General features: G+C 45.0%; 1 protein-coding gene across 1 annotated transcript in view; it reads left to right on the top strand.

Annotated features, from left to right (window-relative positions):
- Positions 1-1612: 1612 nt before the first annotated feature.
- The window catches only part of gphnb (gephyrin b), a 91226-nt gene continuing 72518 nt past the window's right edge, over positions 1613-20320 (top strand). The window contains exon 1 of the mRNA XM_070849253.1: positions 1613-1676. Within this exon, the coding sequence (XP_070705354.1) occupies positions 1613-1676 (64 nt within the window). The remainder of the gene's footprint in view (positions 1677-20320) is intronic.

The following is a 20320-nucleotide window of genomic DNA, read 5'->3' as shown; positions in this document are numbered from 1 at the left end:
ACAGTATGCTTTAGTGTATATGGGAAGCACTTTGATAGATGGTTGAAAAATGTGACTGTAAATAATCTGTATGACTGGGACTGTTTTAGTTTGCTACTTATGTGTATGTTAACACCCACTAAGATTATGTTTGGAACATGTTCCTTTGAATGAATTGAAAAAAACGTTATACATATTGATTGCATAAGGAAGACAGGTACATAGCAGCCTGTGAAGCTGGTATTATTTCAGCACAGGTGCAGCATTTAAGAGAACAAAAACTATAAAGCCTCTAACTGGCTCAGGTAGGTTAAGTACTGACTATCAGCTTTTGTCAGCTTTTGTTAGACTGTGCATGACAGCTTGTGGGGCCAAAACTTATCTTACTTTTCAGTGAAAAAGTTATGAAAAGGTAAATGATTGTCCAACTCCTGATTCTTATGTGAATGCAGTAGCATAGTGGGACATAGATGGGTTGCACTGGAACTTACAGGAGGAAAATAAGATCCACTCAGTCAAAATTCAACTCGGGTTAAGACATCAAATAAGCTCTGAAGGTCTATTTCATGTCCTTGGCCGACACACACCTCCTGTTGCTAATTGTAACACAATGGAAGTGGGAGTTGGTTACTATATAAAGTGTGGAAATTGTGTCAGTTCTTTTGGTTAGGTCATTGGACACAGACATGGCAACGCTATTGAAGCGAGCCAGTCAGGCTGGAAGAGTTGCCCCATTTCTTGCCACGCTTATTGTGCTCATGTACGTGTGTTAATGAATTATGTATTCTGATAGATTCCCAACAGAAGCTGGAGGATGGGCATTTTTTTCCATGAGAATAAACAAGAGAAATTATACACCATGGAAGCGTGCAGTCAGTCTATGAATAGAAGCGGGGCTTTTTTTGCCTGGGGATGTAGTTGCATTTTTACAGGTCAGACTGTGATCTCCTCTTAAGCCCGTGCATTGAGATGTAGGTAGCGGCGTATCTCTGGGGTGCTGTCCCCTGCTCTTAGAGGGGCCCCTTTAATCTCTAAAAGCAAGGGTGCATCTCGTGGGGGGGTGGGGGGGACTTTCATGGGGCCCCTAGATGAGGCTTTTAAAAACCAGAGAGCTGATACTGTTCTTCATCAAAGGTTATGGGTCAGATTTAAGCAGAAGGGATCTAAAATTTCAGCTTCAAAAATGGCATCAAACGCATGACATGAGAAAAGTGAGTGGCGTCTACAGACGTACTGCTAGTCAGTCTCCCCTAAAAGCCTTCACAGGAAATCAATAGTGGTCTCCATAAGACTTAATCTGGGATGCACACTACTACCGTGGCATGCGGCCAGCTGAGTGATGTGTGCGGTTTAAACGGCCCCCGCATCCTGCCCGCTTATCTGTAGGTGTCCCGATGATTGCTCGGCTTTCTACTCATCTCGTCTGGTTGTTTTTTTTTTTTTTTTCTGTCGTTTTTTTTTTTTTTTTTTGCTGTATCTCAGCCCTCCTCCATCTCTTCCTCCTCTTCCTCCTCCTCCCCCTCCTCTTCCTCCTCCTCCTCCTCCTCCTCCCCTCCCTCTCCCCGCTAAGTTCGATGCGATCGGCTCTGGGCCCTGCCGTGAGTTCTCGGTGCGGGCGACAGCGCTGCTGAACATGGCGTCAGACGGGATGATTTTAACGAACCACGACCACCAAATCCGGGTCGGAGTCTTGACAGGTAAGCGCAGAAATGCCCATCGGCTCTTCCACGTTTTGGTCATATTTCCATGAATTTAACTCCGCCGGCTGTCCGCCCGGATCTTCATACATGTCGGCTGGTTTTTACGCGGCGGCGGCGGCGGCGGCTCTCGGGCTCTCGCTGGCTTTTGCAGCCTCTTGAAAGCGACGCTGATTTAAAGCCTCCTTTTCCCCCCGTTTTTTTTTTTTTTTTTTTTTTCTACCCCCCCTTTCTTTGCATTCACGTACATGCTACATTAGATCCAGCGCTTATGCGGTGGAAGCGGTAAAATGTGCAGCTCTGCACTGGTTTGTGTCCGCTCATGTAGATTTCTTGTCGAGCCGTTTTCCCTGCTGAAGGAGAAGAAGAGCTCAGTTTATGTGTATTGAATAATTCATGCCCCTGTGTGTTTGTCAGAGCCGAAAATTACAGCTGACCGTGTGTTGTGTCGCCGTTAAAGATGCTCAGGCTATAGATTGCATTATTGACACCCAGCTGACCACAGCGATTTTTGAAGTGTTGCTCACGACAGTTGCTGAAGGTGGTGGTGGTGGTGGTGGTGGTGGTGAGCGCATCCTTGGCCTATAAAGAGCAGTGGATGATCAGAGACAATTTGTGGGAAAAAGCGCGTAAACGTCGGATTTGGCTTATTTTGTGAATGACAGTGCCGGCCGAGGAGTTTGCATGACACATGATCAGGGCTCCGGCTCGGTGTGGTGGGGCTGAACACACGGGTAAATCCTCCTGACATTCCTCTGAATGCAACGCGATGACGGCGCGTCTCTCACTTACCAAGATTGGGAACGTTATGCGCTTTGGATGCAATGTGCGGCTGTGAGGCGGCGGATGGTGTTAGATGTGGTCGTCGTCGGCCTTCACCCCCCCACCCCCCCCCCCTCTCTCTCTCTCTCTCTCTGTGCGTGTGTGTGTGTGTGTGTGTGTGTGTGGGTATCGTATTGCTTTGTCATGTTTCTGATCGTCAAACATCACGCGAGGCGAATCCAGCGGTTGTTGTCATGATCGGAAAGTAAATGAAACAGATTTTTTTTTGGAGGAGGATGTGGAGAGGGAGGGAGAGGAGGAGGGAGGGGGGGGTGTTGGTGGTGGTGGTGGTGGTGGTGGATGCATGATAAAGGCTGTCCAGAGGAATACCCCCCCTCCCTCCCTCACTCTCTTTTCCTCCCTCCCTCCCTCTCTTCCTCTTCCTCTCTCTCTCTCTCTCTCTGTCCATCCTGTGTGTGGCTCGCTCGATCAATATTTCATGAAAGCCGTGATCTCACACATACGGTATTCCTCCGTATGGAAATCCAATACGGAGGAGGTGGTAGGCGATGTGTAGCGATGGAGGAATGACTGAGTAGACCCTCTCCTGAAATCTGCCAGGGAAACCCCCACCACCAACAACACCAACGCCACCACAACCACCCGTCGTCTCCATCTCCCGTCTCCCTCCATCCACCATCCTCTTCCTCCTCCTCCTCCTCCTCCTCCTCCTCTCCGCGCGCTGGAGACACAGGGAGAGCGCTGTCCGTGGTGCTGAAATCCAGCGTCACTCACAAATCAGTGCGGTACTGACCCCACCACGGTAAATACTGCATCAGATGGACACACTCAGGGATGTAGAGGAGGATAAACGCATCTTAAGTCACCTTTTTTTTGGGGGGGGGGCTGGTTTTACTGTGTGATGAGGAATCTGGAGTGTTTGTGGAAGAAAATAGTTACAAACCGATGAGGATTCGCTGTTTTAAGGCTTTTATATTGTTTGTGTAGGTGGTTGGAAGTTGATAACCAACTGGAGGCCTGAGTGTACTCACCCTTTTTTTTTTTTTTTAACACTACATCAATGCCCACACCACATCTGAGGGGGTTAATTTCTTTATGTGTCATCAGTCACTTGAATCCCCAACTGTATCCCCAGCATAGTGACAGATTGCCAGTTTGATCTCGCTGTGCACTGTTGACAATTCCTGCATACATATGCCGACGTTGAGACGCGCGGAGACACAACCGACAGGCTTATTTGTCTTTTTGATGTATTTGTGTGTATATATGGAGAAGGAGGGCTCGCACTGTCAGGGAAACAAAGCATCAAAGGAGTGAGGAAAAACAGGGAGGAAACGGTGCACGGTGGCATTAAGTTGCCATGTTTTACCTGACCCTTAGCCTTTTAAGAATCTAATCGTGGCAGGATTAGTCATGGCTACAAAGACCAGTTTGTGTGTGCGGGTTTTTTTTTTGTGAGATGATGTATTTTGACAGCAAAAAAAACCCCCTGCTGTGCTGCCACGAGGAAGCAAAGCTCCAAATATTCAGGTCGACTGGATCTCTCGTATAACGCAGAACCTTTGTCGCCACACCTCAGTCTTGTGCATCCACAGCGTTCATGCCGCTACTCTGCTGTGTTATGGGGCCTGTGTGAGCAGAATGCTAATGGAGTCTGGGGCATCGCTCAATCTCCCTTCCTGCCCGGGTCAAAGGTCAGCAGTCCACTCCTGCATTCAGTCACCAGGGAAGAGATGAGACCTTGGCTCACCCTCCTCCATCACTTAGCCCCACATCCGTATAGACAGGTGACAGAGCCCAGGGGACATCTCTGTTAAGACCCTGGACACACAGTGCAGGAGAGGTGAGAATGACATGCCCAAATGTGTGTGTGTGTGTGTGTGTGTGTGTGTGAAATAACGTATGCATTTCATGGAATGCTAGAGCAAGAGGCGGGGGCTTATTTGGGAGCAGAGGGCGGTAGGAAACTTGAAACGGGATAATTGTGGTGAACATGCTGTCACATATCAAAGATGTGACACTGAAAATGTGACCTTTGTTAGGAGTGGATAAAAACCTCTCATGCTGTGCTCAGCCTGTTGTGATGTGTCTATTTATTTATTTTTTTCTGTCTACCTGTGTGTACGTGCTCGTACGAGTGTGTGTTTGTGTATTATGAAGTGCTCAGCGCCCACTTTCTACCTGTCAGTGTTTCGTCCTGTAGAGTTTTAATTGTCCCGGGTCTCTCTCTCCGTGGGCCTGCCCCGGGGTCTTGGGACTCGGCTGCACACTCACTCACTTCAGCTGAATATGCGTGTCTTCACGCATGTGGATTTGTGTGTGCAGAGATGCGGTCGTAAACGAAGGGGTGGTGAACTGTGGCCCCAGGAAGAGCGCCATGCAAACCCTCCAAAGATAACTTGTGTTTTCAGACCCATTCGCTTACTTTCTTGCAGAGAGGCTAGTTTGCTACTTTGACTTAGTACGATGTATAGTACAAGTTTATAATATGCACATCTGCATTGACTTGTAAAGGTGTGCATCACACAGGAGCATTTAAGACCTTTCAGGATTCTACTAGCAAAGCCTCTACACATGAGAAGCAGGCTGGATTACATGACACGTAATCACACATACCAGCTGGGCTTTTATGTATTTGTAACAACATATGAGTGCACACATGCATGTACGGTGTGTGTGTGTGTGTGTGTGTGTGTGTGTGTGTGTGTTTGTGCGCCCATTGCATGTGCGTTATGTGCATCAGCATGTGACTCTGCTCTGCTCTTTGTCTTTGTGCACTAATACTGAGCTCTGGCTGGAAAACACAGCTTAGCAAATCCCCCCCAACATATCCCCCCCCCCCAGCCCCAAATATAGCTACTATATGCATACCTCCCATGATCACACACTTAGAGAGGGAGAGAGAGTGAGAGAGGGGGAGAGAGAGAGACATGCAAAAGGCATTCAGTGGCTTTTAATCTGTACAAAGCCTGTGTGCATGTGTGGGACCATACAGTATTATTGCGCGGCAGCTTTCCGCGCATGGGCCACGGATGCTCTCGGATGTGTGGCTTAATTCACAGCCCATAGAAAGCCCCATTGATGCTGGCTGCTGAGAGTGTGTGGGTTAACTCCAGCCCTTCCTCAAAGAGACGTGGACACACACTCCAGCACCGAGCTTCCAATGAGGAGCCAGGGCAGGAAAGCTCCACTCTGCGACAGACAGCACACATTTTTACCCTCGTCTCTCTCTCTTTCTGTGTGTATCCTCCCTCCCTCTCCCTCCCTCCCTCTCTCTCTCTCTCTCTCTTCCCTTTTTCTATCTCCCTCGGTTGTAACAACTGAGACTAACAACAGGGATGTGTGGGTGGCGCTCTAAACTTATATGTCTATCAGAAAGGCATGAATCGACGGCAGGCTGGCTTCCCAAAACAACCACATTTAGATCGCTCTCGCAATCCCTCTCTTAAGTAGAACTAATTCTGTGACTCCCTGCAGAATGGGAGGAAGCTTTTATTTTGGCGGAGCGGTGTTTGATGTCTTAATCATATGTGGCCTGCAGTTTGTTGGTGTGTTAGACAGGTGAAGGCTTGTCCTAGAGAGTGGGCAGAGAAAAGGCTTGGGGAGAAAAAACACTCACTGAGAAAGCACGCATGCAAAACTGTGCAGCCCCAAAGTAAACATGTGAATTTGATGAAAACGATTTATCCTTTGCTGTAGATCACAGTTGTGTTTGTGTGTGTGTGTGTGTGTGTGTGTGTGTGTCCTTTGCTTGTCTGCGTGCACGTGGTTTGTGAACATGTATGCGTGCCTGCTCGTGTGTGTACTTGTCTGGCTGCAGATGGGATAATAACTATTTAATCTGCTTTTCCACATAATTTAATCTCTGGAGTTTGTCCCAAGCTCACCTTAACAGCTCAGGCGCTAAAGAGGCTCACTAGAGAAACAGGACTCAAGTCAGCAAGAGGCGGCATACCGTGCCAGAGCACCTTGACCAAAACTGGGAGATGCCGTCATCTGCCACCAAATTTCGCGGGTGACTGCCAGGTTATGGAGCAAACTCCTCTCGGCTGTCTCCCTCAGAATGACTCAATCTGCTGCCTACAATGCGAGTCAGGGGTTCTACAATTAAAGGAAAGCTACGATCACTGATACATCGTTAGAGTGTAGTGCGTCTACTGTTCGGCATCCCCATTTTCCCCCAACCTGCTGCGTCTACTTTTATTCTAAGAAATGACCACATTCACCAGAATGCTCTCACCTCAATAATACTGAGGGAACGCGTCTCCGTGTGCGTGAGCTTTTCAGCTCTGGGTTTTCAAATGTGAGCGATATTGCTGGCAGAGCTACGCCGTCCGATGAAACGTGGATGTCGTGCCACAGGTGCAAAATGCAGTAGACCCTGTGGCTGACACACAGCATGGAAACGTATCATGGATTCTCTCTGTGTTCATGTTATGGGAACAATAATACAGAGCGAAGCAAAGTGAGATAAGGTCGACTGTAGAGTTTTTAGTAAATGTTTTATTTCTCGGCAGTGCTACCTCTGGCTTTGTTGTGAATTTCAACCAACACAACTGGCCGTTTTTGCTAATGGGAAGCTGTTGAGGGATCATGCCCCAGTGTTGAGCTACTTGGGTGCCTGCAAAGTGGATAGCGTGAACAAGAGACAAGAGGTTGGCAATCATATATATATATATATATATATATATATATATATATAAGAGAGAGAGAGAGAGTGTTCACCCACTGAGCTCCTCACTCTCGTGAAAAGAAGAAGCACATAATTGTCTACAGGCTCCTCAAGCCAACTGCAGTTAGCTTTGATGAGGACCACAGTACAGGGGACCGTGCCATTCCAAATCAGGAGGGAAAAAAAACAGATTCCTGAAAAACCTTTGGCTCTCAAAGTCAATTGTAGCATTGGTAATATCACGTCGTCTACATTTTGTCAGTTATCCGTGGGGAACGACAAAAATACACCATCAGACTATAAAGCAGACCCTGAAATGGACATCAAATGGATGTTATTTTGACAGTATTCAAGGAAGACGTATCATGAGTTTTTGTTTAAAGATGCATTTCAATTACCAGAGCCTAAATGAAGTGCCTTAAGACCCTTCAGCCCACCTGCATATTTGAGAAGTCTTTGCTAAGTCCCTCACGGCCCACCTGTCTGTCTGTGCTCCCATTAGCATCACAACTACACAACAATTATTCCTCTCCATTTTGGATTCTGTTGACGCTGAGGCAGCCAAACGTAATATCCTAACATAGCTGACATCATGACTGGATAACAAAAACACAAAATAGATGTTAACATTCGGTTCACTGGTGATATAAAGATACGTGGTTTGGATGAGAATCAGAGAGCCCCAGGCGTGTGTCTACCCACTAGCATGATTTTATTCCTCCCTTTTCCTGCTTTGACCCAACTCTGTGTCTGTCTATGGTTGAATCATCTCTAAGCTGCTACTGGGGTGTTCCCTTGCAACAATATGTGGGCATCTGTTCAACAATATGCTAGTTAGAGAGGGATACACTTGGAATAGAAGAGCTAAAAAGGGGGGAAAAACCCCAAATTGGGCATACACTTGCTCATGCGTCTCATTCTTCACCCACTTCTCATATTTTTAGACCACCTTCGAGACATATTTGAGGGACTATTTTGGTCGGGCTATCTTGGTTGTTGCCTGCATCAACCTTGACACATTTGGCTGTCAACAGACCGTAAAATCAGAAATATTGCTAACATAGTAATCCCAGGGGCCACAAAGACAAAATGGTCGAGCTGTTAGAGAATAAGCAAGCACCTGGATGGCTTTGTGTGTGCTCTTATTTAAACTACAAATACATTTGAGCTCTTTGTTTGCATGTGATCAGACGAGGATTTATCTATTGTTTGGGTGGGGCTCATACTGTAGCAGTAGTTAAAACACAGACTGACCCTTCTCTACTTGTTCTTCCTCTGTCTCTGCATCACACACACACACACACACACACACACACACACACACACACACACACACACACAGCTGTGACAGTGGACAGCAGTAAGGCAGGCGGACCACATGACCAGAATAGACAATGGGGGATCAGGGACACGAACACAGAATGAGAATTAAGTCTTCACTGCAAAGGAATTATTGTCAGCGTCGAGTAGTGGGGAGTGAAGTGTGTGTTGGGGCGGAGGGGACGACTCTCCTCCCCTTTTGCACACACCTCTCTCTCTCCCTCCCTCCCTCTCTCTCGCTCTCTTTCTCCTGCTCTCATAGCCCATGGAAATAATCCTCCCTTACTGTAAATAGTGTTTAATTGGGATGCGAGCTAGAACAAGAGGCAGACGGTGTTTGGCGGACATGGAGCAGAGTCTCCTCCGCTCTCGTAGGCTCTTGTCATCTCTCCAGAGAAGAGCTCCATCGGGGCTGCCTGGAAAGCTATTCCCAGACTGGATGCGTAGGTGTAGGAGAGTTGGTCGGTTCCCACTCCCTCCTGGCCTAAAGCAGTGTTACAGTCTGTCATTCATTTGAGGTGATAATCACAGGAGCCTAGTATAGCCAAAAAAAAGAGGAAAGGACAATTGTGCTTGATATTTCTGGGAGTAAAGCAAAAGAGCAAAAGAGGTGCTGGTGCTTTTTTGTGTCAGCACTTATCCTGTTTTGACAGAAAAAAAGGCATCGGACATGCAGAGCTTGAAGCTATAGTTTTCTATTTTTGTACTGCTGATAAACAGGAAGGACTATTCTGAAATGAGTAGTAACACCTTCCAGCAAGTGTCTGATGGGTAGTGAGTTAGTTATGTTCAGACCCTTAGATTCATATGATGTGCATCTTCCCGGGTCGTGACAGGCGAAATTCTCTGTACATCTCCAAAGCCATTAGTAAGTCAATTTTATGGAACTGTGGGTTTAGCCACTCACACAAGTGAAATAGTCAAAAGTGCGTCTACTTTTTACTATTATTAATCATGTTATTATTACTCATATATTCATTACTCCCATGTTATTCACTATTGTCATATTGGTCATTATTAGTCATATTCCTAATATCAGAGTTGTAGTTACTACTATTATCATGGATGTCATTTGTTGTCCCACCCACACCCAACACGGAACCCAACACAGAGCCGCCCACCTCTGAGCCGAGTTCTGTCCGAGGTTTCTCCCTGTTAAAGGGGAGTCTTACCTGCCATCGTCACCCGATGCTTGCTCATGCGGGGGGTTTGGAATCCTTAAATTTTGAATTCTTGAATCGTTGGGTCTCTCTTAATGAAAGAGTTTGGTCTTGACCTGCTGTTTTATGGAAAGTGTCTTGAGATAACGTTTGTCATGAATTGGCGCTACGTTAACAGACTGATTGATTGATGTGTACTCTCAACATCACTGAACATGAGGGCACTGATTCTTCGATATTTAAATAAGGGATGAATGAATGAATGAATGAATGAATGAACTGTTGTCAGTGAGGCTCGAGAAAGAGGACTGTGTTTCTCTTATGCTAATAACGCTAATCACAAAACCATATATGAAGATTTAGTGCAGGAAAATTCAAAAGAGGGGTTTCTACACATACGTTTTGTGGTGGTAATCAGACTGCTGTTCATTTCTGTTATTGCTACTGTTGGTATATTTAAACTGTGTTTCGTCAGCCTACGTTGGTTAGCATAAATGATACAATGCTTCCATTAGTTGTCTCAGGTAAATATGTCTTTCTTTCTCGCTCAGTTGCAGAATTTGGCTGCAATGACCGTATGCCCTTCACGATATCAACACAGGATGCGTTCACAGTACTGCTACTGCTGTCGCAGCACACAGAGCCCAATCCACAATCCCAGTGGTCACACACGTAAAACTGAAAGTAACAGACTTAAGCATAAGATTGTGCTTCGGGTCTCGGCTATGTTAGTAAAGTTGAAGTGAAGCGTGAGCAGTAACACAGGCCGTGTAGACAGCTGGACTGATTAAAATAGGAGCGCGTCTGCTCTGTCATAAGTGTGTGAGACGGACGGCCGGAAAACGTGGTTGAAAATGAGGTTCCTGTCTAGAGAAGTCATAGTTGTTCATGAGGCTTTGACATGTATCGATTAAAGCCACTGTGTCAGGGCCTCCCACAGCATTTTATAGTGGAGGCGCCTTGCCTTGCTTCGAGTAAACAGTACCTCTCCAAAAGTCAAAAGAAGTTATTAGATTTTTAGTAAATTTGATATCAGGCTTGATAAGCTTCAGGGAAAACCAGCAACGGTGCTAAAATCACACAACAAAGACAACATATCTAGCATGTGATCATCATCAACCATCATCGTCAGTGATAGTTGTATGTGTAGAGTTATTTTATACAAATATAGCATCTTATAATTTGACACAGTACCTTTTTTTTTTGTTTGTTTCTACCACTAGGGTGCCACGGGCAGACATTTTCAATTTCTACACATGGTGGTTTTAAATGCGCTTCCTCGAAAAAAATGAAAAGAAACACGGAGGTTAAAGAAATGCTAATTAATCTTTTGAATTTCTAGTAATGCCAGATTTGCATTTTGTGATCTCGCAAAGCCATTTCCACTGCGAACTTTCTCCTTCTATCACGAAATGCGTTTGGACGGAGCAGTTTAATTTGGCCTTTGGGGAGAGATGAGGGAGATGGGGTGATTTTTTTTTCTCTTTTTCTTTTTTTTTACAGTGCATTTTCAAAATCTTTTATTTTTTAAAGTTGTAAAACATCACTTCTAAATGCTAGGTCCTCTTACCAACTGATTGAAATTGAATCATTTCCTGTTTCTCCTAATAAATGATACAGATGTTGTGCAATTCAAATCCGTAACACTGCAGCTGCTGCAGCTGAGATGTTTCAAAGAACCTTTTGCCTTTAAGACAAAAGACACGTCCTCGTTCTCTCTTTTTTCTGGTTTGTTTTTTTACACTTCTCTGGAGAGACAGCAATTGGGTCCCCCCCCCCCTCCTTTGCTTGGGTCAGTCCCTCGCGATAACCTGTGCAAGGAGAGAAGCCGCTGAGTGATGGCGATAGAGATTGAGATAAAAGATACAGCAGCGGGATTTAACTGATGAGTCACTCTAGTGGTCTGCTGCCGCTGGATCCCGTGTCCTGGCTTGAGGTGTTAATTAGGGCTGGAGGGACGGAGGGAGCGAAGGATGCAGGAGGGACAAGGGCGGGGGAAAGATAGAACGGGAAAAGAGTCATTGATTCATCAGTGGCCCTGTGTGCTTCCATGGTGCCTCCCGTCTTTATCAGTCGTCATCTAATAGGTGTCTTAAACGTATACCTCTCTCGTGTTTCACTCAGGGGAGGAGGTCAGCTCACCTCTGTCTAGCATCTATCACAGGCTGACGGGGCGCTGACGTCACAGGGGGGCTCCTCATGGAGAGCAGGGCCTACGCTAGCAATGCTACCAGCATCAGCAGAGCAGAAAGTGAACATACATATTTTAAGCATTTTTGTGCTTACTTAGATATCTTAAGGTTTCTTGACTTTGTCAGCTTGCGTCCCATCCTGGAATGTTTCACCTGGTCAACGTTACTGTGGAAATAAAACAGTTAACATCATGCATAGTCCCAGTTTATGTGTTTGCTCCTGACTGAGCTGACATTTATTGATTTATACGTACTTTATATTACAACACTTATTTCATTCAAGATCTCGTTGGAGTTCTTGTGTTGTTTAAAGTTCTTCCACAGATGGACTGATCGTCAGCTCTCCAGTGGCTCTAGGGTGCATTGGACTTTATGGCCTTCTGGTCTGGACCTCTTTGGATCTAGAGGAGCTTTGTCAAGTTTGGGAAGTTCACTCAAATGATATCATGTTAGTAATCCCGGTTTGGACATGGAAATTAGCAAAGATTTAACAGAAAACCTGTGTTACAAACGGGGGATTTGGAGTTTTGGACATACCAGGCTGGAGGGGCCTAACAAAAAATGCCATTAAGTTGCATTGTGGGAAGTGTAAAGTGCTTTTTTTTAAACTTTACTTATTAGGGACTAGAAGTAGTGATATCTGGGCCTCTGCTGCTTCGACTCTCACCACTCTTTTATCTGTTCATTACAAGTGGCAACTGGAGCGCTCTTCCACCACATCTTGTGTTTTTCTGAATGAGGATTTTGTCTGTTCGTGCAGCATCCTGCAACGCATTGTGAGTCAAAGTGTTTCATTGACTTATCACATCAATAAGCCAACAAATGGTTTCCATGGTCGCCAACATGTATCATGATTAATGCAGTTTTGCAGACAGCATTCTTTAGAAATTGTTGAAACATACTAATCGACTAAATACTTTGTACAAAACTGTAAGGTTTTGAGGCCCCATGGGCAGCATAGAGACACTTTCCTCCTGGTCCATCAGGAGAGCTGGAAAGGGGGGGGGGGTGCTGAGAGGAGGAACTACTTCTCAGATCTCCCATGTAGTGCAGCAGCTATTAAATCTGGCTCGCCGCAAGAAGAGACAGGGAACTTCATTTATGTCAACATCACTCAGGTTTTCAGTATTTCGACATTTTGTTGTTGTTTGCCAAACAGAGAGAGAGAGAGAGAGAGAGTTGTGTGTAGTTTGAAGAGGGTCGGGGTGGACCACAACAGACAGAAGAAACAGAGCGAGTCAAAGTGAAGAAACTGCACAACAAGTGTTGCTTTTTTTTTTTTTTTTTCAAAACGTGTGTTCGGTTGCAAAATAAAGCTCTTTTTAATTTTCATTCAAACATGCAAATAAGACGTAATGGAAAAGCTTGGGGTGAGGAAGCGTCAGGCAGCACCACACAGTATGATCGGGCATCCTTAAGAACAAAGACGAGGGTTTGTACCAGGAAGGTGGAGAAGCACCGCTGGGATGCTGCGCCGTGTGACTCCTGGCTGTCACCCTTGGCAACGGCCCTCCCGCTCCTTCCTGACACACTGCCAGGGTGCCCATTGGCTTGTCACTTGTTCATACCCACCCTCCCTCTCACCCTTCCTCCATCCATCCCTCCATCCCTCCATCCTCCTCCCCGAGGCCACGGGACCGGCCGCGTCGAGATGCGACGCGTTGATTGATGTGCGTGACACGCGCTTCTGGGAAGCACCGTCGTCTGGACCGGGGAGGAGAGTTTCTATTTTAGTTGCAACGACTGCAAAGGTGACACACCGAGGAAGGGATGATGTTTTTTTGGGATGGGGGGTGCGTAAAGTCGTCCTTGCGTTTTGCTGATTGTCAATTAAAAAGGCTTTTCCCTGCAGTGTTTACAGTTGCCATGGAGCGCGCACTGCAATCGCATCCATAATTGACAGTAATTATATCAGTCATCGGCTTGCTCACACATTTATATTTACATCAATTTCACCAATCAATTCCATATCATTGATAATTGAAATTGAGTTTGCCGAGTGTTACAAGACTTGTGACTTCAGAGATAAATATAACACACTCGCTCTCTCTCTCTTTCCCACTTATATATCACATTTTATCTCAGACCATCTCCCTTTTTCTCGCTTGCTATTTTTGTCCCCGTCTCCTCACCTCTCTTTCTCGGCCCACCTTTCCCACTTTTTTCTTTATTTCTTTCTTTTTTTTTTTTTTACCTTTTGCTGTCCGTCTGCGCCCAACTCACTCCATCTCCCCAGCAAAGCGAGGGAGCGAGCACTACGGGGGGAGCATGTACATGTGAATAATGGAGAAGGCCAGCTTCTCCCTAACAAGGTGTGTTTGATGGCCGACCTCGGCCTGGTGTGTGTGTGTGTGTGTGTGTCCTCCCATTCTCCTTCTCTATTATTCAGCGTCATGCCTTTTCCGTTTCTACCACAAAATCCTTTCAGATCATGGCACCCCGGAATCAAATGTTAATAGATACCCGCCCACACACTCACACACACTTACACACACACTCACACACACACTTACAGCCACAAATGCTCAACACATATCACACGCAAGAACCAGTTTGATTGACACGTGGCACGGCTCGACAGCTTTGTTGCCCTCTTGCATCATTGATGGTCCTGCAACAGGCATGACTGCTGGTTTTCCCATCGTGGCACATGACCGTGTAGTCTACGATTGAGAGAGTGAGTCAGGGAGTTTCTCACTCAATTTCCTCTGTTCTGCTTCATTGCCCCACCTGTTCTTTTGTGTTTAGTCTACTCTTATTGTGGCAGCAGATTTATGGAGAGAAATGAGTCTCAGTGCCGGAGACAGTGGGTTACCAGTGTAGGATTCCACACAAATGTGCTGAAAACTGAGAGGTCCGAGTTTGTCGCCGGCACTTAAACGCAGCATAAAAAGTGACACTCACAGGATGTTTGGAGAGTTTCAGCTCTAGAGCTAGAACCCCACACCCAAATGTTGCTGAATTCGTATATCAGGCGATTCATGCTTGTAGAATTGAGAAACTGTAAATGAATGCAAAAAGAAGTTTTAGCATTTCTGATGAAAATGTTAGATTATGAATGTCGATGCGGAATGTGCAGCGTCTGTCATGCTTAGGTTATATGTCAATTCCTGCAATCTGCAACTAGTTTGATAATCGATCATCAAATTTATATCAGATTAGTTGATTACTTATAGCACATTAAACTTTCACTGTTTCCAGCTTTAACTAAATGATTCATGTATTCCATGTAGAGTTTTGTGGAATTTTCTACCTTCATTGCATAGTTGACAGTAGAGAGACAATGTGGGGATGAGGGGGGAATGGTGGGGGATGACATGAAACAAAGGTCTGTCCAGGCTTTGTGGTTCAATGTCAGCACCTCAGCTCCCACAAGCAACCAGGGCATCCCAGAAGGTTTCATGATAATAACCAAGAAAATGATATGCATATTAAACAATAATAAGAATAATCATTAGTTGCAGGTCTCGGGGGAAGAAAGATGTGTTTTTAATCATCATACTTAATCTACATATCGTTACATAGATTTGTACATCTTTGTCAGCTGTAGTGAGACTTATTTCTCTCCATACAGATTTGCCTAATAATTGATTAGAAGTCCCAGGTTTCAGTTCCCTAAACAGCATCACAGTCAAACCAATCTCCGAAAAACTCCCTGAATGCTCCGACTCCTCCGGGGGCTTCCCTCTTGGTTTCCCCCCGCACTGACATGTACATGTATGCTCGTCTCAGTGGGGTACGTGATGAGATGTGTGAAATATGGCAAGGGGAGCTCTCTATTAGGTAGCTTCCCCCTCGCCTCCAGGCTTCCTTCTGCTGCTCCGGCGTACAGAGGTGCTGGGAGAGCGAGACGTCACAGAGGGGCCTGCTGTGCCGATGCGGTGGTGGGCCTGAGTCACATGTATCGAGTTTGGGTTTTAACCAGCCAAACCTGAGCCAAACACCCACCACTAAAGCAGCAGCAGAAGAAGAGCAGGAACTCCTCCCTGCATCAACCTCAGCTAGCATTGGCATTGAGAAGGAAAAGCTTCCAACTGTGTGTCTGTGTGTGTCTGTGTGTGTGTCTGTGTGTGTCTGTGTGTGTGTCTGTGTGTGTCTGTGTGTGTCTGTGTGTGTGTGTACACGTGTGTGAGCTCTGACAGTGGGAAGCTGCAATGTAATTGCTGACACTGTCCAGAGGATTGAATGTAATGAAGGTAGCTGCTTACAGGCTGCTTCATTAGTACAGCTGGGCCTGGGGCACTCCCTCTGTGTGTGTGTGTGTGTGTGTGTGTGTGTGTGTTTGTGAGTGTGTGTGTGTGTGTGTGTGTGTGTGTGGGGGCATCCTGGGAAATAAGGGGAGTCGAATGGTTCACGCACATACATATGCACACGCATACACACACATATTACCACCCACGCACACATTAACAAACAAATCAACAAGCACTGGGAGCGCGTGGAACATGTTGATTGTAACTTTAATCCATATGAGTTCATTTCAGCCATGTGTTTGCTACTTTAGGTATGTCTTTCTCAACAAAGGCCGCTCTTCAGAAAATATCACTGATACAAACCTGTAAAGCGTCTTATTCTGTTGCATCCACCCCAAACTGCATCACTGAGGCTCTGCTGGATGTATGAGGTGTAATGGACTGATGGATGTAGGGCTCAACTTTGTCTTTAAAGGGTGTTAAAAAGGCCACATGATAATGAAAATGTCTTTAACAATTTTCCAGAGTTCAAGGTGACTTTTGTTTCATTCAACCAACAGTCCATAACTTATGAAAAATTACATTTACTATCACATAAAAAAAGAGAACAGCAGCCAATTTTCACATTTTAGACACTGCAAACAGCAAATGCTCAGCATTTAATAGATAAGAGACCTACATTAGAATTTTTAAGTTTGAGTTTCTTTCTTTAAGAATCAGTTTTACACAACTAAGTATGTTTACAGGTCGTGGGGAGCACTTGTAGCAGATAGTCCACACTTTGAGATTCGATTCTTTTGCACGTCTTAGATTAGGGCACCACAATTAAATCAATAATCAGTTTCACAATCAGAAGAAGTAAATTCTCAAGACAGGGACCTCTGTCTTCTGACTTAAAAGAAAACACACTGGTGGGTGTTGGTTGGTGTAGACGAATCCTGATCTTTCATTGGATCAGATCTGAAACTCCTTTTCTTTAGTTCTAGTCTTGATTGCCGAGTGAAATTACCTAAAACTTAACTGAAGTACAAAAAGATGATTTAGAAGTGAAACTACAGTTAAAAAGTTACACTTAACACTTAAATTGATCACAATATTATGAACAAAACTATCACAACTTAATATTCAATGCTGCCAATAAGCAACAGAGTCAAACACACAATAACATTTGAAAATGATGATTGCACAATAATGTTGCGAAATGCAGCCTGATACAGACGATTATGGTATTATATCATAAAATCAGGCATTAACTATGGATCTAATAACTAGCATCTTTTACATCTCACAAACTGGTAGTTTAAACATTTAGACTGATCACAATATACCAAAGTAAATTCTACACCAGAGATTAACTATAGGCTGGTAATAAAGAGACCTTTCCTACCTATTGTCACTGGCTGGCCGTGTGGGTTATATGACAAAGACATTAATTATAGCTGTAGTTCTGTAGCTCAAGCTCCTTTCACACATCCACTGCAGACCTAAACATATCCAGACATTACTTGGAGGAGCTGTATATACGACACTGGCTGGACTTTACCCTGCCAGCTCCCTAGTACAAAGTCTGTGTAATGTCCGATGTGTGTGGGGCTGCTTTGTGTTCTTTTCTGCTTTCTGCTTGACACTGTGGATCAGTCCATCATGCATGTAGTAGTGATATCGACACAAAAACAACGATTATTACAGTCTTCCTCCTCCTCCTGCACACTCTACCCTGGCACCACCAATAAGTAAGAGCACATTTTTGTCCGCAGAATTATGTCTGCACTTTTAGTCTAATGGCTTCAGTCAATTGTTGGGATACAATCATTGAATTTGAACTTATTCATTCATTGAATTTATTCTGTACACTCTGATTAATTTTAGCTTGGTTATTGTGTGATTGAATACTTTATTCACATTAATACAAACTTATATTTAAAACATGGGGGGGGGAAATCACATCAGCGAGAGAAGGAAGGGCTGAGGGGAGGGGTAGTATAGGTGTGTGTGTTTGTGTGTGTGAGATAGAGAGAGTAAAAATGAGACACTTAACTTTTGTTTAAATGTATTTTAGTCTCTCAACAGACACGAGTCTGAATTGTCAGTGATACATTTGTATTATGGAGTCTTTTCTAAATTGAGTTCTAACTGACCCAGGGGTGAACAAATATCTGACATCCTGCTGTCCAGGTGGGGGTCACCCACCCGTGTTTTGTTTGGCTGCTTAAAGTAAAATGGCAAAACAACAGGGTGATTTTGCTAAATACCTCTGCATATATGATAGAAGTTGTGAAAAGCTTTTTGCGGCTTCAGAGGGAGCTGCACAGTCAGATGTATTGCCTCGAGTGATGTCACTTGAGGCAGCGTCAGTTGAAGCGGAAGACTTCAAGTCTGAAAATGGAAAAAAAAAATGAAGGTGTGGAGGTAGAAAGAAGACACACACACACACACACACATTATGGGTTGCATTGTGGGTAATGTAGGCACCAGGGTCTGACAAGGGTGAAGAATTCATGGCACAAAACAGATGATATCTTTGGTTTTCGTTTCTATACAATACTGATACTAAAATTGTCCATTATGATTCTGACAATGTTGTAGGAGTGCAATGATAAATCAGTAGAATACTCTTTAAAGGCCTTGGATTATTCCAAAACATGCTGATATGTATGCAGTTTACACGACTCGTCCATCTGCAAGGTCAGCACTTACATTCAGGACCCTCACAGATGTTGGCAGATGACGAAACATATGTCACACTTGACTTTGCAGGCCATTGGGCCAAATGGATGCAGATACTTTCGACAATTTAAGTTTTCATGTAATGGAGCTCTGCATTAGTCCAGGCAGGGCACTGAGGTCACCCTGAGGACCCTACTTTTTGTGCAAAGTTTTTGATATTGTCTAAGATTTAATATTCATGTTTGTGTTTATTCAGAAGGATTCGTTATCCCAGCAGAATCCTCAGTGCTGCTTAGATTCTTTAAGAGCTGCCCTAAAGAGAACTCTTGTGAGATGTTTCATTTTTGACATGAAACTGATCTCTCTACCCAGATGGAGGTGTTGCTGCAGTAGGAGTCAACTTCCTTCTCCTGTAATAAGCAGCAGGACGCACCCTTAGCTTAATGCTGCCTGGTGTCTCGCTGCATAGTTTTGGGTGCTGCAGAGTTCCGCTTCGCTTTGTTCCACTGATTTCACGATGATTGTCGGCACAATATGCTAAAGCCGCAGCTGTGCTGATCAGGCTTTTGTCTTGCTTTTTCAGAAGCGTGGCTGGCATGAAATGGGATTTGTGGGCAGGGAGCTGGGGCTGGTCATGAGCAGGGCAGCCGGTGGACCAGACAATGATGAAGCTGCCATCTTTGCCACACGGGAACCCTGTGGAGATGCAGTTTAGATTAACTTTCCACTTAGTGAACAATGTGTCACTTACAATATGGTCGAGTTTCCTGCTCCAGAAATCGGCTTGACAGCTGCACCTCTTGAGACGGGTTTGTCCTAATCAGGGTCAGGGTCGTGGATATGCATTTGCCTCGCCCATCAAAAGATTCTCCTGGTCAGCATGAGTGCGACCCTTAACTTTGATCTGAAAACTGCCATTGATTCTGAATGGCCATCTGCTAGTCTATCCTTGACCTGTAAGACTGACTGCGGTCACACCATAACCCTTGACCTCCGTCTGTCCCTCCCTCTGCCTCTGTTCTTCCCCCTCTTATTCCCCTTGACTCTGAGATCACAGATTAGCAGAGAGAACGTTAAGCTTCCTCTATGAAGACCAATCAATACCTGATCTGATTAGGCCTCAGCACATACGTTTCGCTACAACCCTTAAAAGCCAACACATAAAGAGCCCCATGGTAATGTTAGCCAATAGCTGTCCATTTCAGAGTCTGCTTTCCAACCCTTCTTTCGTTAGTTATATTGAGTGAAGCGAAATGAATGAGCTGAGTGTTTTCCATGCAAATTCGCCAAGCTTGTCCAAGGATGCAAACTGGAATGTGCTGCTAAGCCGTGGTTGTACTGGTGCAGCCCTGGGTTTCCCTGCATCAGCAGCTTGGAAGGATGAAGGAGTAGTAGGAGGAGGAGGAGGTGGGGGGTGGGGGGGGGTGGACGAAGGGATGTGGAGGCAGAAGGGGAGAGAAGGGAAGCTTCTAACAGGAGGTATCAGAAATGTGCAGCTATATTGATGCCAGTGTAAGCACATTTCTATTGAAATCAATAGAGCTGCTCTCAAGCACATTTTGGCTTCTAACAAGAGAATGGTACCTGTAATGGAGCAGCCATAGATAACACACACAGAAGGAGCTGAGTTGGGAAAAAAAAAAAAAGGGAAGAATAT

This window comes from Pempheris klunzingeri, chromosome 18 (genome assembly GCF_042242105.1).
Source record: "Pempheris klunzingeri isolate RE-2024b chromosome 18, fPemKlu1.hap1, whole genome shotgun sequence".
In the NCBI taxonomy this organism is placed as follows: domain Eukaryota; kingdom Metazoa; phylum Chordata; class Actinopteri; order Acropomatiformes; family Pempheridae; genus Pempheris; species Pempheris klunzingeri.
The sequence above is the reverse complement of the archived record's forward strand: the minus strand, read 5'-3'. Positions and strand labels throughout refer to the sequence as shown.